The 27,967-nt window shown below is 40.2% G+C and overlaps 5 protein-coding genes across 6 annotated transcripts; 3 read left to right on the top strand and 2 right to left on the bottom strand.

Moving 5' to 3' along the window:
* Positions 1-155: 155 nt before the first annotated feature.
* LOC116194546 (mitogen-activated protein kinase-binding protein 1) lies at positions 156-7,530 on the bottom strand. 2 transcript variants are annotated; one of them, XM_031523427.1, is made up of 20 exons: positions 7,367-7,530; positions 7,065-7,283; positions 6,549-6,657; positions 6,125-6,463; positions 5,971-6,023; positions 5,352-5,595; positions 5,216-5,271; positions 4,804-5,053; positions 4,522-4,682; positions 4,266-4,405; positions 4,091-4,192; positions 3,857-3,995; positions 3,557-3,643; positions 3,318-3,479; positions 2,922-3,248; positions 2,144-2,265; positions 1,941-2,053; positions 1,377-1,702; positions 878-1,105; positions 156-751 (listed from the first exon to the last, which is right to left on the bottom strand). In XM_031523427.1, the coding sequence occupies exons 1-20, from the start codon at positions 7,409-7,411 to the stop codon at positions 428-430; spliced, it is 3,546 nt and encodes a 1,181-aa protein (XP_031379287.1). In that variant the 5' UTR covers positions 7,412-7,530; the 3' UTR covers positions 156-427. The 2 variants fall into 2 exon arrangements, with proteins under 2 accessions (XP_031379287.1, XP_031379357.1); XM_031523497.1 differs by lacking the exon at positions 7,367-7,530 and having other exon boundaries at positions 6,549-6,653; positions 7,065-7,085.
* A 1,763-nt stretch (positions 7,531-9,293) lies between these two features.
* Positions 9,294-14,111, top strand: LOC116208235 (probable anion transporter 3, chloroplastic). The gene is made up of 8 exons (XM_031541611.1): positions 9,294-9,997; positions 11,735-11,961; positions 12,157-12,505; positions 12,624-12,668; positions 12,842-12,988; positions 13,139-13,276; positions 13,370-13,403; positions 13,540-14,111. The coding sequence occupies exons 1-8, from the start codon at positions 9,593-9,595 to the stop codon at positions 13,707-13,709; spliced, it is 1,515 nt and encodes a 504-aa protein (XP_031397471.1). The 5' UTR covers positions 9,294-9,592; the 3' UTR covers positions 13,710-14,111.
* Positions 14,112-14,939: 828 nt separating this feature from the next.
* Positions 14,940-16,290, top strand: LOC116208536. Its single transcript, XM_031542031.1, has one exon. It carries the CDS (start codon positions 15,324-15,326, stop codon positions 15,660-15,662), a length of 339 nt encoding a protein of 112 aa, XP_031397891.1. The 5' UTR covers positions 14,940-15,323; the 3' UTR covers positions 15,663-16,290.
* Positions 16,291-16,595: 305 nt separating this feature from the next.
* On the bottom strand, positions 16,596-22,440 carry LOC116208529 (protein DEFECTIVE IN EXINE FORMATION 1). The gene is made up of 13 exons (XM_031542019.1): positions 22,007-22,440; positions 21,743-21,853; positions 21,520-21,602; positions 21,189-21,306; positions 20,911-21,071; positions 20,198-20,706; positions 19,998-20,068; positions 19,043-19,299; positions 18,691-18,872; positions 18,001-18,284; positions 17,794-17,911; positions 17,536-17,718; positions 16,596-17,357 (listed from the first exon to the last, which is right to left on the bottom strand). The coding sequence occupies exons 1-13, from the start codon at positions 22,147-22,149 to the stop codon at positions 17,040-17,042; spliced, it is 2,538 nt and encodes an 845-aa protein (XP_031397879.1). The 5' UTR covers positions 22,150-22,440; the 3' UTR covers positions 16,596-17,039.
* Positions 22,441-23,621: 1,181 nt separating this feature from the next.
* On the top strand, positions 23,622-24,703 carry LOC116209489 (steroid 5-alpha-reductase DET2). Its single transcript, XM_031543142.1, has one exon. The coding sequence runs from the start codon at positions 23,729-23,731 to the stop codon at positions 24,506-24,508; it is 780 nt and encodes a 259-aa protein (XP_031399002.1). The 5' UTR covers positions 23,622-23,728; the 3' UTR covers positions 24,509-24,703.
* Positions 24,704-27,967: the final 3,264 nt, after the last annotated feature.

Raw genomic sequence — 27,967 nt, 5'->3', positions numbered from 1 at the left:
AGAAGATATGGGCCAAAGGGAGCATTTTCAATGAATGGGCCTCTCCACTCTGAAACTTTTAATTTGCAGCTGTTCATGGAGCCCTTTCAGATTGATGAAAGGCCCCTTTCATCTCTCTTTGTCAGTTCTAATCAATACAGCAATTCACATCAATCTTCACTATCTCAACTCAATGGTATCGATTGTTTTTCGGTGAAGAGGATGATCAAACTACAAGTCCCGATTCCCTGCAATCATCGGAACATTAACGTGCAAGTAATGAGATTAAACAAGCAAAATTCTGTGAATTGATTTCTTTTTATTATCCCAATGCATTTTCTCTTCATATGTATCAGACCAATTTATTCGAGAAAGCCTACAGCCTGTGACATCCTATCTATGGTTCGGAGACTACAGAAGCCTAAGACTACCGACTCTAATATCCTATCTATTGTTTGGAGACTACAGAAGCCTTTGCATGGGGCCTCCCATAGGCATTCTCGCCATTAGCTCGTACCAAAGTTGCGAGCTCGTTAACCTTTTCCACAATTGATGGAAGACAATCTGCTGCATTGTTGAATAGTCGAGATGAGGGTCCACTTGAAAACTCATCTTGTGATACCACCGCCAGTAGTTCGGAAAACAATCGGGATGTAGCCTCAGCAGCATTTTCTAGGCTGAGCAATGCTTCGCTGCACTTCTTGATTTTCTCCTGCACTTCCCCTTCTCGGGAAGATACGTCCATTAGGTTCGCCATTGGGTTCTCCAAAGGCTGCAAAGTAGATGTAATAGAATTTAATAGACTAAGAAAATGAAGAAATATCTTTCTAAATGCTTCAAGCAGCTTGATGATACGCGTGGCGAGGGATTTCAAGCGTAAAAGAAACAAGCGGTATACCTGGTCATAAGATTCAGCTGTTTCCAGATTTTTTGTAACCTTTACTGCTGAATCCTCCAAAATAGGGTAGCTGGGCAGGTTCTTCGATTCCTTGGGGCAGTACAAGTTTTTGTGACCAAAGTTTTGACCAGGCGAGCCGACAAATTTCTTCCAATCTCCAATATAGTTTCTTCGAACGAAAAAGCGTGAAGAATATCTTTTCCTTGCTGATGATTCCTGTCTCTCTATCTGTAAGTAGATGATCAAAGTCGGTCCAAATCAGGCACTACAATTGTCAGCTCAATTAATTTGTATCTTCAATATGACTGAAATTGAGCAGAACCTAGCATAATCAAAATCCTGGGATAAGCGCCCGTAGGGGACCTCAAGGGGCAAACTTTAAAGTTCATCCAAAAGGTACTGGACGTCCTAAAAGCATCAAGTGGTCAAACCACAAAAGATTCTCAAGACTCGAATTGCTTTACCCAGTAACTTATATTATGGCATGTGAATTAGTCACCTTATGAGCTGCCGATAAGTTCCCAAAGTGCTCTTTGAACAATTCAGTCTCTTCAAGTTTTGTGCAGGTTGTATGGACATCAGCTCTTTCCTGCAATTCATTTTCCATTTGATCTGCATGCAACTTCTCTGCCGCGTGGTCATGGACTAAGCCATCAAAGATACCATACTCTTTACTCATATCCAGGGAAGTGAAGGCATTTTCCTGCACTTCGCATATGCTCCTTTGATGAAGCTTATAATCATAAGCAAGAGAGCGCTCCCAAGGTGTGAGCCCATGACCCTGAGGATATCCATTGCAATCTCGTCTCCCTATAAATTTTTTAGCTGAAAAATTCCAGGCACGTGATAAGGCAGATAAGCCATTTTAAAGTAATATGATCAATGGAGTCCATGTATTGAATGTGTTAATTAATCTGTTACATGATGTTGGAGTAAAAGGACAAACATTACCAACATTGGCACTTGGGAGAAGGAACCAGTGTTTCTATTCTTTTACTCTGGCTAAGCGGATAATTGGGTGACACTAAATCTCGATCTCAGATTTGAAACAAAACTTACTTACATTGTGAAGACACTGGAGTCTTTTCATTCTTGGGGCCCCATGCTGGTGGGGAGTTGTGTAAGTCCGTGAATACAGTATAGACAGTCAACCAATGGTTTTCTGCAATGAAGCCACTGAAGCACAGAAGGGGTAATGAGACAGGGAACATTTCAAAGCAATTACATGAACATAGGACACACTTTATCGAACTATTGAATGCTTACTTGCTGTTGCTTTGACTCAATGGAGAAATTTCATAGCTTTCGAGATCAGAGTTTCCTGATTCATCTGTAAGACATGAACCAGCACTCTCTCCAGGATAACTTTTATGTGGAGTTTGAATATCCTGAGATCGAAGCACAGGTACTGTCAATGAGGGATATTACTTTTATTTCTTTCACTTGTCAGAGTGACATCAGAAACAACAGCTAGATATATCTTTTGAATAAAAAAATACACAAGAGAGAAGAAAAATGCATAGAAACTTTAATTACTCTAGACTGTTGCTTAGCAGTCAAAATGGGGTGGAAGGATGCTTGTTTAGTGGCCAGCACACTAGGGGAAAAGGAAAAACATCTGATGTTTAGTTGCCAAATATACCAGGAAAAGTTCAAACAAACGCAGTTTTTGCTCGCCGTAGAAAAGTTGCTAAAGAATAAAATTTGGACTGTCAAGTGTTCCAGCAGAATAGATATTCCACATATTAACCTTCATCATTAGACTTAAATATCCGGATCCAGAAAAATATGCAGTATGTATCAGTTGCAGAACTGCAATCCTTCACGTAAACAATGCAGAATTAATCACTTTTTGAAGACATTTCATTGGATTAAGCAAATTTGACGATCAACAACTGACACTGCAGGAAGCAACAACTTTAAACTAGTGCAGACAATAATGGAGTGTACCGTAACATGAGATATGGAGGTTCTGTAAACCAAAAACATTATTAAAGAGCTTTAGATCTTCAATATTGTCAATGCCCCCGTGTATACATATTACCTGAGAAGGAACATCAGAACTTTGAGTGTCCACTTTGGCCTGTGCCCATTTTGGTAATAGCGAAATTCGAAACTTGAAATTTGAATTCCCTTGACCACCCTCTTCTAGGCAAAACATTCCTCTGGTTCGACTGAAATTACATAGAAGCATCTCTCCAGTATTCATACCAAGTTGCTCATCTTCAAACTCAACTATCCGAGTAAAAGTTTCTGGCTTGTCCAGACTCCCTGGAGCCAGCGGATCAGACTTTTCTGTTATTGCTTGCAACATTCGGGAAGAAAGATGAGTGGGTAGTTTCCACACAAATATGCAACCATCTCCACCCACCTGAAAACATCAAGATTTCAGTTAAGTGAAACATGATAGACTAAGCATTGCAGCTCAACAGGAACTCACTGATACGATGTGCCTGCAGTCAGGTAAGAAGATGACACCAGTTATAACTTCACCATGACCCATTGCTTGAGTAACCATCTCTCCACTGACGAAATCATACATGCATATAGACTTGTTAGAGTAGGAACAGACCAGGTAACTGCAACTTGGATCCATGGTAACCTGCATAAATTAACTAAGCCTCAATATAAGGATTTGAAATGGCAAGACTAATGCCTTATGTAAAATGATAAACACACCTTGATTGGATCTCCATAATCTTTGTTTGGCTTGAAGGATCTCATCAACTGCCCGGAAGCTATGTCAAATACATTTATCTTTTTATCCTGGCATAAGAAAGTTCATAATGGTTTGGATAATGAGCACGAGAAGAAGAATATATTTCCTGTTCGCTGAAGCCAAGTATCCTATTCATCTTTCTTATGCATGAAATGCAGAGAAATGTAATCTATATATGTAGCAGTTAGAATAGCTCTCTTTTGGTCATATCCTTATCCATCCAAGGACGCTTAAACTGAATGTCAGGATGCTAGCTGTACCTGCCCAACCGTGACAGCAACATCCATTGATGGATCTAGGACCATGTCATAAACAGTTCCACTAGAAGCAATCTGATGATGACAACGTGAAGTGCTATAATTGCCTTTGGTCAGGAAAACATCACGGACAACAAGAGATCTGTAGGAAAGAAAATGATGTACCTAAGATTTCTCCGTTATTGTATTTCTAATTGTCGTATTGCATAAAATAATTATTATCAAATTGTGGCATACCTGTCAGCACTGCAGCTCACGAGCTTATGGCCATCAGCAGTGAGTTTGACAGAGGTAACAGCAGCAGAATGATCAACTATGCTTTGAACAAGTTCAAAGTTCCTGAAACAAAAATCTTTTAGTTTTGAACAATAAAGTGGAGAGCCAACTATAAAACACAAACTCTTCTGAAAACCTTTTGACATCATAGACGTGGATGACCCGGTCACGTCCCCCAGAAGTAAGCAAATGATTACCATCGTTTACTCTAGAAACAGTATCTTTTTTGTTGAACAAGTTGAAGTCCAAAGAGAGGATTTCAGCATCATGAGCCCCCTGAAAAAGAAATAATTTCATTAGGACATAACAGTAACATCATTCATTGTAGCTTCTTTTATTGGAAAGAATCAGATCCAGAACTTCAAAACTCCATGAAGCGTACTCCAAGTTACCTCCAGACACAAGTAGTCAGAAGATTGTAGGCTATAGATGTGGAGGTTTCCATTGGAATCCCCGGCAGCAAGGAACTCTCCATCTGAACTTACTGCTAATGAACGAAATCCATTGAGAGTGCCCGGCTCAATTGTGTCACGCTCAAAAATCCCAGAACTCACTGGAGTGTAAAAAAATAAAAAAATAAAAAAAATAAAGACAAAATATCAGCGAGACCGAAATGAGAAATAATGGCAACGTCGGTAAAGGAAACATCAAATGAAACTGGTATGCAACTATACCCAGATTTGATTTGCCGACTAGTTTTGAACCCGCTGACTGGCAATAGGCAGTATCAGTGGACAACTCGGGATGAGATACGAAATCCCATAATCTGATTGTGCCATCAGCCGAGCATGTTGCAAAAGAAATACCACCAGAACAGCCTCTAGCTGTGCAGGCAACAGCAGGATTATGCAAATTCTCACAGCAGAGGTTCTTGATATCCCATATGCTTGTAGTATGTGAAACTAGCATGCAGCATCTTGTGGCCTGATAAGAAGCAAACAATCGTTTAAATTTCCTTCTATTGTGAATGGTCCATTACTGAAGTCAAGTTGATGACAATCTAAGTGATAAAAGAAGATTTATCGAAACCAACGCTCTAAGGAGAAACAGAAGCACATTAAGATCACAATAAGGTAATAAGCTCACCTTATCAACATCATGAATGTCCCATATATAGAGGCTGTGATCTCCATAAACAACCGCTGGAATAATCCATAATCCACAAACATTATTAGTGGGAAAACAAAATCATAATGGAAATTTTTTTAAAATTTCTCCTTACCAATCTTCTTGGACGTCAAGAACTGACAAGCTACAGCATCTGGCAGACCTGCTCTGTGCCGAAATTTTTTTTCATAGGAATTGGTGCAGGCATCATCTCTATGGGACTGACACTGTTTGCCTGTTGGATACGATAAAACTCCAGCACATTCAAGTTGGCCAACAGAGACAAGTTTTACTAATCCACTACTGCATGCACAAGCGACTAGCTCTTCTGATACTGATAGAGCAAAACCTTTCTCGACCTGACAGTATAAAACTTTTAAGTTGTGAAAACAGTTTAGAAGAACTTCCAAGAAAACTAGAATCAAATATGTAATTATCAATCTGCTACTTTGACATGTAAACATTTCAAGCAATGCTAACTATTAGTTCAAGATCATCTAAATTTCACCAAGTAAAAGAAGAAAATATCAAAAGCATCTGTTCACGTTGTCAACTGTTATATTGAACCTATAAAAATTCGAGTGTCTACATTAATCTGAAAATGATTATATTAGTATTTTTATGGGACCATCATGGTCTGTTGTATCTTTCTATAATAAAGATGGGCCATCCAGACTCGAAGAACAGCAGAACAATAGTATGCAAAAGTGTAACTTTTTTTCATATTTACTTACCTTCAAATCCAGTGACTTTATTATTGACCCTGATTGAACGACACACAAAGTACCTGTTATAGATGATTTGAAGAGACAACCTGATCAAAGACCAGAATAGAGAATGTCTGACCGTATCAAAAAAGATGGAATGATTAGATAGGTGGCCAGAAACCTGCTTCAGTCAGTGCATAGACATGTACAAGTTGATGACCAATTGGGAAGGGAGATGCAACTGCTACAAATGAATTTCCTTTCTCAGGACCAGGATTAATAGGCTTTCCTTGCATTACCACAGTATCCATCTCCCTCTTAAAGCGGGTTCGGGGAGAAAATCCGAGAGACCACAACTTCAAGTGTTTACTTCCTGCAGTTACAATATGCTTTGCATCCAGGGAAAATGTGACTGACGTAATAGATGAACAAGACGAGCTCGCTTTAAGCTTCGTGACCAGCTGTGCACCTTGCCAGTCCCACAGGTAGATGTATCCCCCAACAGAAACAAGATGTTTTCCTTCAACCATTAAAAGAGGCAGAATTAACTAACAAATGCGTGCAAGAGAAATCTCGAAATGGATGAGATGTCACTGAATACAAACCATCAGGGGAGAAAGCGATGCAAGCAACTCCATAAAGATGACCTTTCAATTCAGATACAAGTGTCGGATTGGCAGAGTCCCAGACTAGCACCGAAGGTTGATTCCCTGACTGTGAAGCCACATTAGATGCATATGGGTTCAAACGGAACACAGCTTAAGAAATATTCTCTCACACTTCCGCGCCATGCACCACAGCGTTAATTAGACAATGGCCAGATTATCACAGCTAAGTAAATGACATCAAGAAAATCAACGAAGATCTAATCTAAAGTCTAACCTAAATGATACAAAAAAGATACCCAATCCAACCTCACTCAATGAATTTTCCTTAACTCTTTTCTACCAAAAGCAGAAAACTCACAGCTCCATGCCTATAAAAACTTCAGTCTATGAGGAATACATTCAATTCCCAGCCGATGGTCCACTCTCAGTTATCTATAGATAAAGATTTCAGCTAAAATGAGATTACTAAAGCAAATAAGACATCAGAACGACATGATTGAAATGCAATCGTACTTCCCCAGCCGCCACAAAACGCCCATCGCGTGAAACAGCAACACAGCTCAGCGGCTTAGGCGCCCTGTGAGACACCACAAGGTGCGATTGAGCTCCCAACACGGCGTCGTAAACCACCGCCACACATCCCGCGACATAGACGCACTTCTCGCTGGAAGCATCCGATGCCAGTCCGTTGGCATTCTTCGCTGTAAATCCGATGACCTCTTGCAAGATCAGCTGCATTTAGCAGCAGACAGGTATCAATCTGAGAGCTCAGCTCGATCAGCAGTGGATTTCTCAAAGAGTGGACCGTGTCAAACCTTGGAAGACGGATCGCACCTCCGGGGCCGGCGAGCTGGTTTCATCTCCGGTTTCAGATACCCTAGCTCGTAACAGTGAGTGAGTTTTGAAGTGAAGCTCAGAGAGTGGGACGTTGAGAGGACATCAATGGAAAATACATTTTGTTGGATAAAGAGAGAAGAGAGGGGGCTGGGCGGGAAATAGGTGAAAGAGAAATTAAATGGAAAAACTATCTTAAATTACATTAATTATTATTTCTTCTTTTTTAAAGGTTGAAATAATGAGCGTGACGGGCCGAAGTTCGACAGACAATATTACCCGGCCCACTCCAGCATAGCTGTAGGGCCCACCAACATGAGGAATTTTCCACTAATTATTGATGATGTTAGAAAGTAAGCGGTCACTATCAATAATTTTCTTACGGTCTGTTTGGAATCCTCCAAAATACAAGAATTCAATTCATTCCACAAGAATTCAATTGAATTCTGCTGTTTGGAATCCAAATGACACAAGATTTGTTTTAAAAATTCAAGATTTATATTGGAATTCAAATCGGGCTAAATTAATCAGAGTTAACCAGAATTCAATTCATTTGGGAACTAATAAACCTTAACTTTAAATTTTGAAAACCGTTACTGATGAATTCCTCCATTTTAAATGCATTCCAAACAAAATAATTCAATTCCTTAATTTTCCAAACAACGTAATTCATTTATAATCGAATCGAATCGAATTGAAATGAACTGAAATCGTTTTTTGCTATTAAAAAAAAAAGATTTCTTGCAGAAACGAACTGAAATAATTTCTTACAAGAATTGGTTCCAAACGGGGGTGTTAATTAATCGAGGATTTAAGTTAATGACATTCAGTTCTAGTAGCGGTAGGTATTTCTAGTGCATTGAGGATAGATTGCTTTAGTTAATTTTTTGAACACTTAACCATAGTAATGCAAGCTAGAGCAACGTCTTTATAGTGATTTGTCTTCTTCTTCTTCTTCTTCTTCTTTATTTTTGTTCAATTATTTGGTTATCCTTTGGTTGGTCCAATAACTGGACGTTGTCTGCCTAAGATATCGGGCAGTGATTAAATGAAAGTAGGTGAGATTTAGAGAAGCAACCCTGTGCCGCCGCAAAAATAGGAGGATCTGTTTGTGAGTATTATTTCTATTGATTTGAACATAATATGAACATTGCTCTCTGATAATAATAGAACGAGGTATAGTGTAGTTATCGAGGTGATTCGACTCAGTGTACGAGTAAGGAGTACGCTAACGTGAGCGAACACAGTGGACGAGCTATGTACTTCCGATGGCCGTTGAAGCTGCGGGCCGAGGGGGTTGGTATGGTGGCGTGTATATATATATATATATTTCTTATATCGCTTACCAAATGAAGGGCACGGTCCACCGTGGCCGGTCGGTGATCCGAATCAAGAAACAACACGTGTTGCCACGTAGATTGCCCATTCTAGCCTATTTCCTGCCTTAATTTTCTTTTTTTTTTTTCTTTTTATTCCTTTTAAGGATTTCCTGCCTTAATTTAATAAAATCTAAAAACAGCACGTGTTATTGTTACCCATAAATTTTTTTGGGTGAAAAATAAAGGAAATTTAAGACTCTTCTTATTGATATTACTTTTCATAATCATTTATTTTCTTTTATTTTCGGTTTACTAGATTTGTAAATACATTTTTATATTTATCATAACAATAAATTATATCAATCTGACATGATAACGATTCCCATATGAGTAATTCATAATACGACGCCACGCAATTTAGGAAAATTACTTTTACGTCGCGCCATGATCTCACTCCCAATCTTACCGATCAAGTCATGGAAATGGCCCTATAAAATCTCACCTAAAACAGAAAGGAAGACCTCAACTTGGAACGGGTGGCCTAATATAAATTAAATTATTCCCGAACTCTTAGCCACGCGCCCTTCACCAACCCCCCTCGGCAAACCTACCTCTCTATATATTCTTAATTTCTTAGTCAAATTTGCGTACATTACTTCAACTCGATCAAAGAAATACATACATATAGTTCCATTCTAATGGAGTGGACATCTCTCTCGAGCTCAGAGCTGGTGATATATATAAAATTCCACCCGCTGCAGAGCTTCATTTTTTGACATTTTCTTCATCAATGTCCCCATTTATTCGATAATGATGATGATTCCCCTGTAACCCTCTCTCTCCGGTTTCTCCCTCTCTACCACACCCTTCCTTTGTTTCTCAGATGCCATGGAGGCTCTGAGACCTTCAACACCCGCCTCTCTGCTCCAGCATTCATCATCTGCTTCGAGATCGATAAGTTTTAGGAGCAATCGACTATGGCTCGGGTCTAAAACTGTCCGAACAAAGCCAGGAAATCTGAGTCTGAAGAAGGGAAGTCGTCGTTTGACGGTCCAATGCACGGCGGATGGAATAGAGAGGGGGTTGTTCGTGGGGAGAGGAGGAGGGGGCGGTCATGAGGCGGTAGCAGAGGGCAGGAAAGCGGCGGTGAGCCTGCCGGAGAGGTTCAAGGTGGTGGCCTTGATGGCAGCGATGATGTGCCTCTGCAATGCCGACCGGGTGGTGATGTCAGTAGCCATTGTCCCCCTCGCGGCCAAAAACGGCTGGTCCAGCTCCTTCTTGGGCATTGTCCAGGTAATCAATTCGACTACTTCTATACTCACCTGCCCTGATAAATAACCTATTGCTTCTTCATTGTACCTCAAAAAATTGTCGTGTCGATGAAATGCCTGACTAAACGTAGTACGACTACTTTCCTATTTAATGCGGGAATTCCTTCCTCTTATGGTATGAAATGAATTGCACTTTTGTGAGAACATATGGTAGATCTGTTGGGTGGCGGAATCATTGGAAAAAAAAATGAAGCTAAAATATTATAATTGTAGCTGCTGACAAATAACTGATGAGATGAGAAAAATAGAGAGCCGCAGCCGTCTCCTGAAATTCACTGTGAGGGGAAGAAGAGCCCTAACCTAATGGCCAATTGCTTTCTTTGGTTTATTTTTAACTTTTCTCCACTCATCTTTAATTCAACAACATAATTATTACTTTTTTATTTTTCTTCAATTTTTTAAATCATTAAATTCAATTTTTAATACTAAATTCTCTTAACTATTCATTATTTTTTCCTCAATTCAATAACACAATCATTACTTTCTCTCAACTATTCATTAGTTTTTCAAACTTTTTTTCTCATAATTCAACAACACAATCATTACAACCCAATTTAAAAAATATATATATACAAAGTTAGAATAGAATTGAGCTTAACTCAACTCTAATCTCAAACGAGGCAACGTGTTGACATTTGCTAATTACATTCGTAGAGTTACTCCGAACCCTTTAAGAAATCATCCGATTATGTACACAAGCCGTGGAATCAAACTTCTTATAGTAAAATCCACATTTCACAGTGCACATATATAGATGGGATGGTTCATTAAAACCTTCTATCGCGGGACTAAAAAAAGAATAGGTGATAGTTACTACACCAACCACCATGGAATATTTTCAATAAAAAAACAAATTTAATCATAATATTTTCCATAATGGTCATAGATTACGACTTGTTATTTTTGTTTTGTTTTCAACTTTTTATGACTGGATTCATGCTCGGTACTATTTTGTTTCAATCAACGCACTGGAGAGAGAAAAAAAAAAAAAAAAGGAATAATCGCATTTAGCTTTAAGATGTTATTTCAGCCGGTTAGCATGTAGGCAAGGATAAATTTTTATTCAAATCGATTTGGCCACTGCCGGAGGTGCTATGAAATCATTTTAATCCGTCAATTGCAATTGACTTTGATATAAAATGCTCTGAGGCTCTGAGATCTCTGTAGTTATTGGATGTTCGGATGTGCCGAAGGTTTGGTATTGCAAGTGAAACACAAGCAATTGCCTTTGTACTTCCGCCGTTCGAGTGCTCCAGTGGATGAGAACGGACGGCTCTTGTTGTGCCACGTGGGAAAATAATTAGTCGAGCAATCTCACATCTCCATTGTGGGCCCCGGCGGCTCGAACAATGAAAATGGGAGGCCTACCAAGTACCAATTGTGGGCCATCTGACAGTGGGCCCCAGCCTTTCCAGACTATAAGGATTCGCTTGTCATTTTCTAAATCATTAGAGACAAGTTGGTAAGGTCGGACAACATGGGTCCTTGCGAGTAATTAAGCCAACTTAATAAAAATTTCTTTGATTTTGTTTTTACGCTATAAACACTAATTTAAACTCTTTTTTCTTTTTCTTTTTTTCATGCAAATAACATCTAATAGAGCATACGTCGTAATAGGAATGTCATGAATAATCTCTTTTCCTTTCGACCATCGTTAACATACTATTTAGTATTTTCAAAATTAACGTGTTTATTACAGTCATCATTCTTATGGGGATATATATTCTCTTCGGTGATCGGAGGAGCACTGGTGGATCGATATGGCGGGAAACGGGTAATGGCTTGGGGAGTGGCCTTATGGTCTCTGGCCACTCTCCTCACCCCATGGGCCGCCAACCACTCGACCCTTGCCCTGTTGGCCATCCGGGCCTTCTTTGGCCTCGCCGAGGGTGTAGCCTTGCCCTCTATGAGCACCCTCTCCTCGAGGTATGTTTCCCTCAACCAGAGAACCTTTAGAGCTCCATTCTTCAAATGTCAATTGTAACGTATAATTCTTGATATCGAGATTTCATAACGACGTAGCAAGAAATGTAATTATCTCTTAATTATCTGTTATTGAAGAAGACTATGATTCTCTTCTGACAACCTTTATCTTAAACGTGAATGATTAACTCCGATTAGGTGGTTCCCAACACATGAGCGAGCAAGTGCAGTCGCCGTTTCAATGGCCGGGTTTCATCTTGGAAATGTTGTCGGGCTAATATTGACTCCAATTATGATGTCGTCTCTTGGTGTTTCCAGTCCTTTCACTTTCTTCTCATCTCTCGGACTAGTATGGCTAACAACGTGGGTCTATGGAGTGACGACCAATCCGCAGGACAGCCCTTTTATCAGCAAATCCGAGCTCCGGCTGATCCAAGATGGGAAGTCCGAATCTTCTGTGAAGAAGAATAAGTTCCCGCCTCTGCGTCATTTGCTATCCAAACTGCCAACATGGGCGATTATATTTGCAAACATAACAAACAACTGGGTAAGTTTTGCCAGAGATATCTCGCCGAAAAGAAAGCGAGCAAACTTTCTTAGTTTTGTAGATATGATCAAGTTCGGTTTCGTGTTAATATGCCCTGACAATTGTGTATCAACTGAAGGGATATTTTGTGCTGCTCTCGTGGATGCCCGTCTATTTTAAAACGGTTAGTCCATTATTCCTGCAATCCCTTCAAAACAAAATATAGCTCAGCTGATCGATCTAATTCAATTGGAACACCCTTTCAATCCCTTTGTTTGCCGGTTCACTCATTCTTTTAGCAAATCGATTAAATCGTTTTTTTCTTTTTCCTTTTTTTTTTCCGATGTAAATGTCAAGGTGTTTAATGTGAACTTGAAGCAAGCAGCTTGGTTCAGTGCTGTTCCTTGGGGGACGATGGCGATCTCGGGCTACATTGCAGGAGCTGCCTCCGATCGTTTGATTAAGGCAGGCTACTCTTTGACCCTAGTTCGAAAGATCATGCAGGTAATTCGAAAGTAGACTCTCTTACTGTTCAGGTCATGAACAATTTTCCTGAGCTGCTTATAATCAGATAGCGGAAACCTATATCAACTGTTTTAGAATATATATGTCGATGACGCACAGCAGAGTAATGTATTTCCTTCTTTTTGACAGTCCATCGGGTTTATCGGACCTGGGATTGCTCTCCTCTGCTTGAACTATGCCAATTCAGCAGTTACTGCAGCTGTTTATATCACAGCAGCTCTTAGTTTGAGCTCTTTTAGCCAGGCAGGATTCCTTCTCAACATTCAGGTAGGCTCTATTTTTCCGTAATTCTGCTCGTCATTATGATTCGAGCGATGAACTGCTCCGATTACTCATATTTTCTCCATCCTATTTGACCAGGACATTGCTCCTCAATGCGCGGGATTCCTTCATGGTAATTAACTTGTACACTCCGCTGCATTTACGTTGGAAATGTTTGGAGATTAATCTTTATCGTCTCGGGTTTCATAACTTAGATGTAAACAAAGTTTTTTTAATTTTCCTTCTTTCATGCTGCTGTTTTTTTGCAGGAATAGCAAATTCAGCTGGGACGTTTGCTGCAATAGTCAGCACAATCGGGACAGGTTATTTCGTGCAGTGGCTCGGATCGTTTCAAGCTTTTCTAACACTCACTGCTGCTCTCTACTTCATCACTGCTGTATTTTGGAACCTCTACGCTACCGGAGAACGAGTCTTCTAATTAAGTTAGCATAGATTTAGCGATCCCAAGGATGATAAACTGAATTGAAGTCACCTTTCTAGTAGGTAGGTACAAGACATATAACCAATGTTTGCTAGAATCATTTTGTAATTGATTCGATTTAGAAGCTGGGGAAAAACAAAAAAAAGGTTTAACTTTGTATAGCCCTTTCTTCAATTCGTGATTGGCACTAGGGTGTGCACAGATATCAGTTATATCCGGAACCGGTCGGAACCTACCCGTTAGGGTAAAGTCCGGATAGCTCGTATTGAAAATAGGGTAGGATCTAGGTATTAAAATTAGGAATCGGTGAAAACAGGTGCCGATTTCGATTCCTGCATATAGGCTACCCAGAACCAAAATCGAAACCGATACCCAGATCTGATAATAACTTCCCCTAGTTATATTCGGATATATTTCTCCATTTTGCTTTACTCTCTCTCGGTAGAAGCTTCGCATTCCTTATCATCGGCAGTTTTGGTTCGACGACGATGAGTGCGTTCTCGGTGAGACCTGATCGTATTACGGATGTTTAGTTTTGTGGATTGATTGATGGAACATATTACTCCTTGTTGTAGATGTATTGTGGATTAATCTAAATGTAAACATTCTGTTTTGCACAATTACTTATTATGGATAAGATATTTTCGATTTTATTTAGCGAGACAAAAAAATTTACAGGTTTCAACAGGTATTCGAAACTTATGGTATAATACATGTTCCGAATAGGTTCCGGTTGTAGGACTCAACATGGTAAGGTCTGATTCTAAAATCTTAAAACTTGTTCATTATATTATAGGGTCCGGGTATTATAAATAAAACATGGTACCCGGATTCCAACATCCCTAATTGGCACCATATGAACCATGTTTTCTGAATGTCAATTTTCTGCTATTTGTTGGGTTGTTTGGAGCAGACAAATAAAATATAAACAGTAATCAATAATTAAATAAACAAATAAATACAATCAACCAATCTATAAGCCTAATCATCATAACAACTTATTATGGTGCATTCATAATAAAAAAAATTATAATTTCCAAAATAAAAAATAACAAACTTCAAAAAGAAAGAATTTATCTTATTTTCCCTGGATTTTTTTTTATTTTATAATTTGAGGATTTTCTACTTCATAGAATAAATAAATATATGACCCGATAATTAACTGGCCAATGCCGAACGGAACTTCGTCGCCATCTTCGTTTCGTCTTCGTCTCCTCCGCCTTCTCGTCTCGTATCAATCCCAAATCCGCTCTATTATTATTTTTATTTTTTATTCGCTGAAATACAAACGAACAGTTGGAAGACTTCCCATTCCTACCAAACAAGCCCTTCATCAAAATTCAGCTCAGCTCACAGCTTCTCCAATTCCATTCATACATACATACATACATACATACATACATACATGGGAATCTGCTAAACTCTCCCCAAAAATCCCTCCTTTGCTTTCCCCGTCACAACTCCTCTGTTCTTTAGTCAAACCCGGAAGAGGAATCCCCGGCTGATGCTCTCCCATCGATTCCACACATCATCCCCAATCCAATTCCGATCGCAGATCACAGATTCCGCTGCTTTTCCCGGATTACGGACTCTCTGGATCGTCCGAGGAGGATGAATTTCAGGAGCTTCGACGAGTTCTGGCCCTTTTACGTGACGCAGCACTCGAAGCCGGCCACGAGGCGGTGGCATTTCGCGGGCACCCTTCTCAGCATCCTGTTCTTGATTTGCTCTGTGCTCTTCAGCTGGTGGTTCCTGATCTTCGTGCCGGTATCGGGCTACGGGTGCGCCTGGTACAGCCACTTCTTCGTCGAGGGGAACGTCCCCGCGACGTTCGGGCACCCTGTGTGGTCGCTCCTGTGCGATTACAAGATGTTCGCATTGATGCTCACCGGGAAGATGGATAGGGAGATTAAGAGGCTGGGGAAGAGGCCCGTGTTGCAGGCCTTCTAATCGATGTCGACCCGATGTAGGGAGCTTCTCCTGCTGGTTGTCCTTGCAAAATTGGAACTGGAGGGATACATGTACCATACAGAGCTGGGGATGTATATCTGCTTCTTGCTGTGATTCGCGTGAGATATTGCAATACTCGAAATAATTTTTGTAGCGAAACAAAACCTTACACGATGAACTTAGACATATGTATTGATGTTGGAAGATGCATCCATTCGGGTGCGAGTAAGCTTATATATGCAGCAAGGTTCATTCACGTCTTCGCGAAAGGTATGATCACTCTGATTTGAATTGCGAGACTACGAGCTAGCCGGGGGAGCTTATACTGTACCGTACTTCATGAAATGAATTGTCAGCTCCGCTCGGACCAAGAGGCTTTCGGTTGAAAGTGCAGCAGAGGGACAGAACATTTTGTGAAACTATTGATTTATGTGCAATTTCCCCTTTATTATTATTATTATTATTTTATTTTTTTTTTCATGTATGATCCATCGGATAGATGACCGAGATACAGTCTGTTTTATTTAGGAACCATGCTTCTACAGAGCTATCTAGGACTAAGTATACTGCATGGCGTGTTTGATTAGCAACGAAACCATGTCATGGGACGAGCATGACTTACCGTGTTCATCCAATTACCGAGCCCTTTCTTTTTTGCACTCTGTACTGACTGGTGGGAAGTTGTTACTGCTACTTCGATTTTCATGTCATGCGCGGGCTGTGCCTGTGAAGAGACGCGACGAAAATGGCGACGGAAATGCTGCATGCTTTGCGTGAGCTTTTCAGGGTTGGCTTTACTTGGGCCAAAACGCCTCTGCCTTGTTATATCGCAGTTAAGCTTTCCAAATGCCTGGTTTGAGACGAATCTTAGGCCAATATATCTCATAACTTTCGTCTACGGGAAGCACGAGCTTAAAAAGCCACTCTGAGTACTTGGATAAAGACTCTGACTCCGGCTCTTTTGCCGAATTTCATTTTCCTGGAAGTTGGCATATCATCAAGGGATATGAACCGAATATCTTCTTGCAGAGCCTTTACTGTCTGTCTTCTCTATTCAAAGCTAGTAAAAGCAAAACGGTAACAATGACAATCAACTGAATCCGCTTAACTGAATCTGCCTAAAAGTCCGACCAAGGGACAGTATGCTCCGCAACTATAAATTATTCCAAACTATGAAAATAATCCCAAAACTCGAATGGCAATATGTTACAACTGACGATTTCATTCCCAAATGACTCGGGTATATTCAACCCGACTCTAGCAGTTTGAGTTTCATCCCGAAGAGCGTCTGCCCCTTTCTCTCCAAGCTCAGACCCAAAGTGCATGAACTTTCTGGCATCCGTTAGTTTTCCGTATAAAGCCGTAACTGTATCATCATCACAAGTCAGTGTTCCGAGAAAACGAAGGCAATGGCACGGCCTCCTGTGGGCGGAGGATGACAAGTATGCCGAACATTCCGAGCATCGGAAGGACGAGAAGCCACTTGAGAAGCTTATAGTAGTACATGTGGAAGGTAAGGGAGAAATCGTCATAGAAATAGAGCCCATTCTTGTCGACCATCTCTACCAAAACAGTTCCAGTAGTCCTCACCCCAACTGTTGGGAGCTTTATTCGGTGCTTCCCAGGTCGATCGAAGATCTGAGTCTGCTTTATTCTCCGCTCTCCTTGGTAATTTCCAGGAACTAATAAGGTTGCCTGCATTAATTTGCGAGACACAAGACTTCAGTCAAGAGCATGCACAAAAGGCTAGAATTTGCAGCATCATGCCTTGAGTTTGACTACCTGGTCCTATACCTGGAGTCACCTGAATCCATCAACTAAAAGAAGAAAAAAGTTGATAAAACGAAATTATCTGGTGCATTGATAAACTCACAGTGACATTATAAGGTGCTTGAAGCCCAGAAGGATATCTGTGTTCATCGACGATTTCAATGTCCACCCAGAAGCTCTTGCCTTCTTCATCACGGAAAGCTCTCGATGAAGGTGAAACGAAAACTCCTTCACGACCATATCGAATTGCAGCATTATTCCTTCCTTGATTAGGTGATCTCCATGTCTAGAAAAAGGAACTTGTAAATATGATATACTCATATCGAAAAAAAATGACTCTAATTCATGGGCCAAGATTAACCTTGAGTGGATGATGTGGAGAGGGAGTAGAAAAGCAAAAGACGTTCCCATTCATGGTGGTAACAATAAGATCGAGATCATCTCCACCATCCACATTGTCTGCTAAGACCATGCTATATCTGTAGATTGATTAAAAAATCACATAAACCAATCTGGTGAAAAGGAGATAATGAGAATCAATTATGTACTAACAATATATATATCATACGAGATTTCTCCAATATCGACGACATCGGCACATGAAGTAGGTCCATCTATGAGATATAGATAGCCATCAAATGATGTCGTAACAAGAGTGAGTCCTTTCTTCTTCTCGTTGCGCTTATTCAGATCAACTAGAAGGACTTGATTCATGACTCTTCCATGAGTCCTATAAGGATAAGGACGAACAAAGGAACCATCCTTGCCACTTAGAACATATATATTCCCAGATATCGTGGGGATAACAATATCAGTGTGGCCATCTCCATCAACATCACCAATAGTGGGTCCCTGTGAAAGAGATAGGATCTCAGCCACTTGTGCACAAAGGAGAAAGTTCAAGTGCAACAAGGAATTTAAGATTACAAAAATGTCTTTTCCAAGAGATCCATCAATACTCATCTTATAAGGTCAGAAATTATAATCTTTAGGTGAAAGAATTCGAGGAGGCAGCACAGACATCTCCAAGCACTTCAGAAGATGCTAAATAGTTTGTGTTCCGGACAATCATCATCAAAGAACTAGGAAATTCATACAAGCATATGTATAAATGTGTGTGTGTGTGTGTTTGCTTTTGTGTATAGTAAGCAGAATGTAATTATCAGCAGGCAAAGGCAATTGATTGACTAGGTAAAGCATGCCAAAATAGCCAGGGTCTAGAAGCAAAATAAAGTATGATTATTCGAAACTAAACTACCTGAGGAATATGGCTCTTGAGATGTTTTTCCCATATTTCTTCTCCCTGAGGGGTCCAGGCGGCAACATTTCCATGAGTATCAGTAGTAACAAGTTCAATTTTGCCATCATCGTTGATATCTGCAGCAACTACTGCTCCTTGAATTTCAGCCATCTCAAGTGGGAATTTCTTCCTGATCTTACCTGGGAGAGGTGAGCATATTCAGTGCCAGGAACATATAATCAAAAGCCCAGACCAGAAACTTAGTTTCTGGAGGAAAGAAGAGCTCATTGATATGGATAAAAAATTTTAGATATCCAATCAAAAATCACAGCGGAAGCCACTTCTGGACGTGTACAATACCCAGCAATACCTTGATGATCCAAGATATAAAAGAGGCCGAAGGAAGTTCCAACAAGGATATCCAAGTTTCCGTCACCATCCAAATCCACAACAGTAGGAGAAGAATAAATATAGGCGCGGAAATTTCCAGAATCTGTACTGAGATCTAGCTCTGCTGTCCATTTCACTTGCTTTGTGTCAAGGTTGAAAACAACAATCCCAGCAGCAATGTACTTGCCAATGTCAATGTTACCTAGCTCCTTTAGATGCTCTGGGTTGTCATAGTACCTGTCCATATACATAAGTTTCTCAATAGGGCAAGCGAAATCATCAAATAAATATACTTTATGGAAGATGGCATCACTCATCTAGTAAGAACAGGTAATTCTGGCTACTTTTGATTTGGTCAATACAGTTCCCAAGATTTCACCCAAAAAAAAAATAATGATAATAAATACAGTTCCCAAGCGATTATCACACTTATGGGTCAAATGCCAAGATAATCAATTCCAATTCAGCCTATGTCAAGTGCATGGAGGATGAGTTCCATAGAACTGGCATCGCTAGTATTGACCAATAATAATTGAAAGCAGGTATTGCAGCAAAAGGGCATCCAAACCATGAACAGAACCAGAGAAATATCAATGCAGCTGATAGAGTTAAATATGGTGTCGCTAAAACTCCCTTTACAATTTAAAATAATTACCAATTAAAAAAAGCGCCCACTTTTTGTGTCAAAGCAACTTAGCAACATACTTTCCAAAATAAACAGTTCAGATATGTACGACTCAAATGTCTTCTAATGAGATCGGTCAGCAGCAAAGATGATATATCAAAATTATAAGATAAAAGTTATAAGCATGTGAAGGGCAAATGCTAACAAAAACTAGATAAAAGTTGGAACCCCTTTCCACTTGTATCAAATCATTGGTGGACAATACATAAACAAGTATAACTGGAACCATGGAGTAATATGGGACACTCACTCATGATCAAAAAAGTACGATACAGCAACAACCATTTCTGATACCCCATCATTATCAATGTCTGCGATAACCTAATCAATACAGCAGAATAGCAGTATCAGTGATAGTTCTCCATAAAAGTTATGATTTTCTACCATTTGCAACAGACAATTGATCATGCACAAAATAATTTATCATGAATCAGCCATGTGTGAACTTACAGGAGTGCATAAAACATGGGCATCTATATTCACATAGTCCTCCAATTTCTCATGCTGAGCCTCGGTCCATTCCTCATCCCCCCACATGGATTCATCGACATAATCATCATAGTCATAACTATACTCATCAGGCAGCTCATCATTATCTCGAAACAGCTCAAAAGATTGATCTGCTTCAGCTTCAAGACCATCATTATTCTCGACAGTCGCACCTGGAACATCTTTGCTATCTTTAACATTGGATTCAGCACTACCCTCCTGGGATGCTTGTGAATTATTATCTTCTAGAAGACGTCTCCCACTAGTTGTTCCATTATTTAGATCAGAAGTCCCTGTTGAGTTTGTTGCAGTAGAATTATCCGTGTCCGTAGGCAGCTTAATATTTGTCTCCACTGGAGTTTTGTTGATATTCTCTGGAGTTTCTCGCAGGGAGGCATTAACTGTTCCCTGACTACTATCTACTGTTGGAGGAGCTGTGCTCTTGGATCCAGCAGCGCTTCCATTAGATGCTGCAATGTTTTAAGAACTTGCATAATAAAAAAATACTCACTGAAAAAAAGAAAAAAAACAAAGATAGGATATTGACTATACTGAGCAACTCCAATAGTTTGCTTAAATCTTTCTTCCAAGAGCAGAAAATGTAATAAAAAAGGTATAGCAGAACTCTTGAGTTATGCTAAACGAACTCAGTCCAAGTCTCGTAAGCAGCTTACGAGAAAATATCTGCGACTCAATAGCATCCTGGATTAGTTGTTGATCATGGACATCTGGATGAGAACGGTCCACGGGATCTGGATGCAAACCAACATGCCAATCTTTACGAACTTTTCTGCGGGGTATTTCTAATTTATCTGTCATTATGTAGCCTGAAACTCTGTAGATAACATAAGCACTGGTGTTACAGTCTGGCAATTTGAATATAAAACAGAAACATAGAGAAGAAATATGAAAGTCTAAACGAAATTCAGTATGAAAGACCTGGAAGCATTACCTGAAGAAAAGAACTTCACCATTGTAGGTAGCCAATGCTATCTCTCTCACACCATCCTTGTCAATGTCGTATAGTAGGGGGCTCGCATGCACAGTTGACTGATGGAATGCAGGCCAACCTGATTGATCATTCAATGACTAAGTAAAGATGCCAGAGGATCATAACAAAGAAGAGTATGCTATGGTGGCATCCACTGGCATAGTCCAAGAGCTCCCTTTTTTCATTATAAATATAAATATATAATGGGGTATTTTCTTGAAATCCTAATCGGCAAATTTGACTATCTAACATTTTTCTCAAAAAAAAAAAAAAGGTGGGAAGCAATCTTTACCCGGCATCTTGTCTCCATCAGAGCCTTCTAATACGTCAAGATAATGAACAAAAGAGGGAACCACAACGTCCAGCTTGCCATCACTGCAAAGAAGATTGCGATTCTCAAAACTTCATCACTATAAGGAACAAAACATAACATATGACGGCATGATGCTGTACATCACCGACTATCAAACCACAATACCAAAAACTTGATGGAATGCAAGAAATAACAGTTTCACCTGTTGATGTCAGCGATCAACGGGGTCGCGTATATGCTAGAGCTAACTTCCGTCTGCCACCTTAACTCCAAATTCTTAGGACACTGCGTATTCAACAACGCACTCTCATCTCTGCACTCACATTAATTAAGGAAAAAAAATCATCACATTAGTCCCAGTTTCCCATAACCATCAACCATCGAGATACGAGAAAAATGCACCAATTTAGTACAACTTCGCAGACTGACTATGAGATTGAGCTGAAAATTATATGCAGAAACTCACAGATTGGGGTAGCCAAGAGCATCGTCGCTGGCTTCCCGCTCCCGGAACTTGTTCTTCTTCGAATTCCCCTCGCCATTGGCGCAATTCAAGCCGGTGACCAGAAGGTAACAGAAGAGGAAAGCCCGAAGCCTGTGGAATCTCATGTGATCTCCCTCTTCCACTCCCTCCAGCTGATTAAAGGGATCGGAAATTATCGCATGAGGGGAGAGAGAGCAGACCCCAAAAAAAAAAGCGGAAACTTGGTACGGATTGGCCGATTGCAGCAGCTAGCGGCGTGACTCGGATCAACAATCAGACAAGCAGCCGAGAAACCCTAGGCTGTGAGTGTTAAGCACCGGTTCTGCAACGGAGAAGGGAGGGGAGGAGATGCACAGAGCCGGCGAAGAAGTCTCACTGATCTTGTAAGACGAGATGAAGACTGCACTCTCTCTCTCTCTCCCCCCCCCCCCCCCCCACCGGTTTCTAGTCTTGGACTTCCCGAAATTTGAAAATGATCCCTCATTTTTACATTCATTACGCATAGGTCCTATTACTATGTAATCTTTTCTATTCATCCTGAAAGCTGTCGTTGTGTTTTTTTTTAAAAACATTTTTGTCATAAACAAGTATCTCGATAAAATGAGTGCCAAAACTTTTATCCCTTGTACGAGTGTCGGTACCGCTAATTTTGATTTAATCAAGCACATGTTTGATTGATCTCGTCAGCTCATCACTGCAAGTTATTAGTGTAAGCTTCCGTCCAAAGGTCAAAAACTTCAAATAATCATAAGTCCAAGCAGCTAGCACGCGTTTAGAGAATGCTGTTAAATACACCACTTATTCCATGGTATTTTTGGAGTTTGGCTCAACTATATGATAAAATACGAGAGGATGCAACTCATGGTCAGGGTGGATCTTTTACTTGCGAAAACGGGGGAGACCGTGCTTGGCGATTGGTCGGATTATGGATTGCAAGTCAGTCAGTCCATCTACCATATGGAACACGGAATATGAGATATGATGTGTGATCTCCTATTGAACTTCGACTCCAGCATTTAGAAATGGGCTCAAACACGGGCCTAATCCTTCAGCAACATTGGATCGCCGGGCCCAATTGGTTCCCACGTTAATCTCATCGAGCCCAAACTTCACATGGAAACAAAATCCTAAAATCATCATCATTATCAGAAATATATTAAGCCATAGTTGTCAGTGGGCGATAATTACAAGACGCGAATAATGTTTTAATCCGTCACAATAAATCGACCCACTAAAACAATCACATAAAAAAAACCAAAAAAGGGGAAAAAAAAATTACAGCGAACAATAAATGAGAACTGTTTTTATCCTAGGCTGGACCGTCTAAGCCGGCCTGGGATCGTCAGGTTGGTGGGGGTCCCCTGATCTCATTATCCAAAGTTGGGTCTAGTCCTGGAATCAAAAGAATCTGACAATTAATTGTATCAATAAAATTTATCACATTGTATGTTACACAACTTAGAGATTATTTTATATATATAAAAAAATAAGTTATTACAAATAATTCCTCAATATTTTTATTTTCATGAAATTAATCAATGTTCAAGTATTTTATCATGAAAAATTAAATAATATACATTAAAAAAAAATCTTATTCGTCACTCTTTGTCCCTTCTTCGAAGGACCTCCTTCCCTTTCAGTCTCTCTCCAGCTCAAGCAGTCAGAGTCTCTGTCCGTCTCCCCGCCCGACAACCAAACCAAATCATGGCGCAGCTCTCATCAGACTCCGATCAGGCGCTCTTCCACTACAGCCTCCTCTCTCTCCTCCTCATCGGGCCGCCCACCTTCATCTCCCTCCGCTTCCTCCAAGCCCCCTACGGCAAGCACCACCGCCCCGGGTGGGGACCCAACCTCCCGGCCTCCCTCGCCTGGTTCCTCATGGAGAGCCCCACCCTCTGGCTCACCCTCCTCCTCTTCCCCCACGGCCGCCACTCCTCCCACCTCCGCCCCCTCGCCCTCATCTTCCCATTCCTCCTCCACTACTTCCACCGGACTGTCGTCTACCCACTCCGCATCAGCCGCGGTGCCTCCGCCGCCTTCCCCGCCTCTGTCGCCCTCATGGCCTTCGCCTTCAACCTCCTCAACGCATACGTCCAGTCCCGATCCGTGTCTAACTACAGGGACTACGAAGGAGACCGGTGGTTCTGGTGGAGGTTCCTGGCGGGGGCGGCGGTGTTCGCCGTGGGGATGGCGGTGAACTTGCGGTCGGATCTGGCACTGGTGAGGCTGAAGAGGGAGGGGAAGGGGTACAGGATCCCGAGGGGCGGGTGGTTCGAGGCCGTGAGCTGCCCCAATTACTTGGGGGAGGTCGTGGAGTGGCTGGGCTGGGCCGTGATGACGTGGTCGTGGGCCGGGCTCGCGTTCTTCTTGTACACGTGCGCCAACCTGGTGCCCCGCGCACGTGCCAACCATCAATGGTACTTGGAGAAATTTGGGGAGGACTACCCAAGAGACAGAAAAGCTGTGATCCCATTCTTGTACTGATTGGCTTTTAATTCTCTTATTAGACATTTTGCGTGCCTTTTATTTTGTCAATCAAGTCAAATCTTCTTAGGAATCCACAAAAACCCATGAGTCTTTACAAATGTATTTGATTTTAGAATTAAGTAGAGTTGAATTTTGATTTTAATTCAGTTGTAATGATTGTGTTGTTGAATGATAAGAAAAAAGTATAAAAAAGTAATGAATAGTTAAGGTAAAATAGTACTAAAAATTTAATTGAATTGTTAAAAAAATTGAAGAAAAAGGGAAAAGTAATAATTATATTGTTAATTTTTATGGTGTAGTGAGTAGAATTAATGTTATTGTTAAAATTTTAAAAATCGATCTTAAAACCAAACGGGTTGTACAATTTCTTGTCCTCGACTTTCAATACCAAATAGCATCGTATCATCATTCAGCTATAAATTGCTCGGTTTATCATTTGAGAGAATATCAATATATATCACAGTTTCAAAACAATTTTCACAGTGCATCAGATTTCGAAAAATTAACATGGTGCATCACGAAAATTTTGGAAATTTTCGCTGTGTATCATTTTCGTCAATTGATTGACGGAAAGTTGACGTGGCTCGTTAATTGGACAAAGGGTGCCAATGTGGCTGCGCCAACTCAGCATCTGGGTTCCACTCCCTTCTTTTCCTCGGTCCTAATTAAACGGTCTTAGCTTCAATTCGTCTAATTAGGGTTCATTTCGCCAATTAGGGTTCAATTTCCCCAAATTGAACTTCAATTCGTCCATTTCGCCCAATTTCAGAGAAGACGTAATCGACGATAAACCCATGGATGCTTCGTTTGTCTTCTTCAGTTGGTATGGTTCATTTCATTTCAATGCTTATTAGGTTCAATTCCCCTCAAATTTCAATTCAAGTCGCCCATTTCCCCAATTTCAAAGAAGAGGTAATCGGAGACAAAAAGGTGGATGCTTCATTTGTCTTCCTTAGCTAGTATGGTTCATTTCATTTTAATATTTTGTTTGTATCTCCATTTCCCTTAATTTCAGTTGCAATCGGTGAAGAGAAGTGGTGATGGGTGATCCCGATGTCGATACTTCGTTTGTGTTTCTCATATGATATCGGAAAAATGAAGTGGTGATCATTGATCCTCTACGTTTTCTAACGTTAATTATGTTTCCTCTGTTGCTAGTTGTTGCATAGTACATACCATAATTGCTATCAAAGAAATGGTTTCAAGTGGATCAATTGAGATGAGGGAAGTTTCTCCAATATTGTCCAGTGTGTCTCGAGGAGATAAAGAATGTCATCATGGAGTTAAAGCGGTAATGTTAACTTCATGGAGTGAGAAAAACCCAGGGAGAATATTATTGCGATGCAAATTTTGGAAGGTTTGTAAGCATTATTACTTTCTCGATTTATCCTTAGCTCGATTATGTTGGAAGGTTCTGTATAACTTTAGACACTTGATATGATAATGAGTTTGTGAGTTTGGTTTAATGCATTATGATATGATGATGAATTTGTTAGTTTGGTAGTTTTGGCACGATGATGATTGCAAATATTTTGAATGGTGTGACCACGATGACACAAAGCACACAAAGAATGCTATTAGGTATTTGATTAAGGAGAATGAAGGCCTTGCAACAGAGCTAAAGGCTGATAAAAGAAAAGAATGAGATTTTGCTGTTAAGTTATTGTCAGTCGAGGATAAGGTGGAAGAATTGAAATGGAGAAATGACAAATTGGAGAAAGAGATTGTGGGAATGAGGTTGCAGCTGGAAGATGCAAAGTCGAATTGGAACAAGATTTGCTCGATCAAAGCTGTACTTTTGATCATGCTTATGTGTATGATTGTATTGGTTAGGGTCTATATAGGCATGAAAAGTGGAAAATCCTTGTACAAGGGGGAGAGCCCTACCTTACAATATTCAGTCATTAAAACACTCGTTAATGTTGTTATCAACAACCTCGCATGCATTCCAGTTATTGATGTAAGCCCTACAAAACTTCCTAACATCAATACGTCTAAATACATCAGCTGTTTCTTTGGAAAGAACTTCCATCTGCCCCATTGTTATGAGATAAGTTGCCTCGGTTGTATTCATTATTGACCTCCAGAATAGATGTTTCAAAGCAACTTCATTATACTTCTTCTTCCAATTTGAATACACACGCCTCGCACAAACTCGGTGTTTAACACGTGGAAGAAGTGTCTTCACAGCTTTTTCCAGCCCCTATAAATCAAAGATGTCCCAATTATTAAACATAATGATAATTAATAACTTCCCTTAAGATGAGTTTTTTAAAAACATCCATCTACACTAATGACTGCTATGCAACCATCAACAAACCCCTTTCTTAAACTCTCGAAGTATACATATAGCCTCTTAAACCTAGCTGCACAGTCAGGTCCATCCCCATCAAGTACTAATTTAAATGTACTTCCCTTATGAACCTTATTCAACTCACTAAGATATGTAGACAGCGGATTATAATGTTTTTCCATGGACCCTACAATAACATTTCTTGCATGTGCTCTTACTCTGTAGCAAGTAACTTTGGACACTTGGATTCGAGATTGGATAGTAACATCTCGCATTATGTCCGAAACACTCCATTCATATTTTGCCTAACTTTCTCTAGGAAATGTATTCCCAGACATTTATATGTTGCCTCCTTATCCCTTGTAACTCTAGAACATGTGTGCTCATTAGTAAATCTTTTCACAGCAAATCCTTCTCCTTTCCGAGTCCAGCTACTATAAATTCTCCATGGACATTACTTTTCTTTGCAGAAAACCTCAATATGCATCTTACAGCTCCTCTCCACCTCAACTCAAAGTCATTCACAATGGTATAACTCTTCATAGCTTTCTTGAACTGATCATCGTTGGAAAATATAAAATTATCACTTAGTGTGATCTTAGAAATATCACAATTGGGATTGAATGATCTATAATTTTTCCTCCCTTTTCCCATGTTACTTTTTTCCCCACCGTGATCTATAGGAATCTGAGGTATATCTACATCATTGGACTGCCTATCTGCTTGTTCCTCAGTCGACCTCATTCTCTATCTATTCATCCTTTGCTCAGTTTGCATCTTAAATGATTGCCTCTTCTCTCTAACTTGTGTAAACTCTTTATTTTCTCCATCACTAACATCTTCATACCCACATATATTAGAGTCATCAATCTCAATCTCATCCTCTTCACCATCCTCTGCTTCCCAAATATCATCATCAGTGTCTTCTTCATCACTATCCCCTGCTACCATTGCTTCCACACCATCATCATCACTATCTTCCATCCTATCTGCTTCAATGTACACGGTAACTATTTCATATTTCAATCCAACCTCAGGCATAGACATCACCTCAGGATTAGTGTTCATGTCAACCAAACCATCGTCTAAACTACTTTCATGGAGTAAATACCATATTCTATTTGGTTATTTGAAGCAAAAGTCATTTAGATGTCATTTGATCT

Source organism: Punica granatum, chromosome 1, assembly GCF_007655135.1.
Source record: "Punica granatum isolate Tunisia-2019 chromosome 1, ASM765513v2, whole genome shotgun sequence".
Taxonomy (NCBI): domain Eukaryota; kingdom Viridiplantae; phylum Streptophyta; class Magnoliopsida; order Myrtales; family Lythraceae; genus Punica; species Punica granatum.
This window is presented reverse-complemented; position numbering and strand designations above follow the sequence as displayed.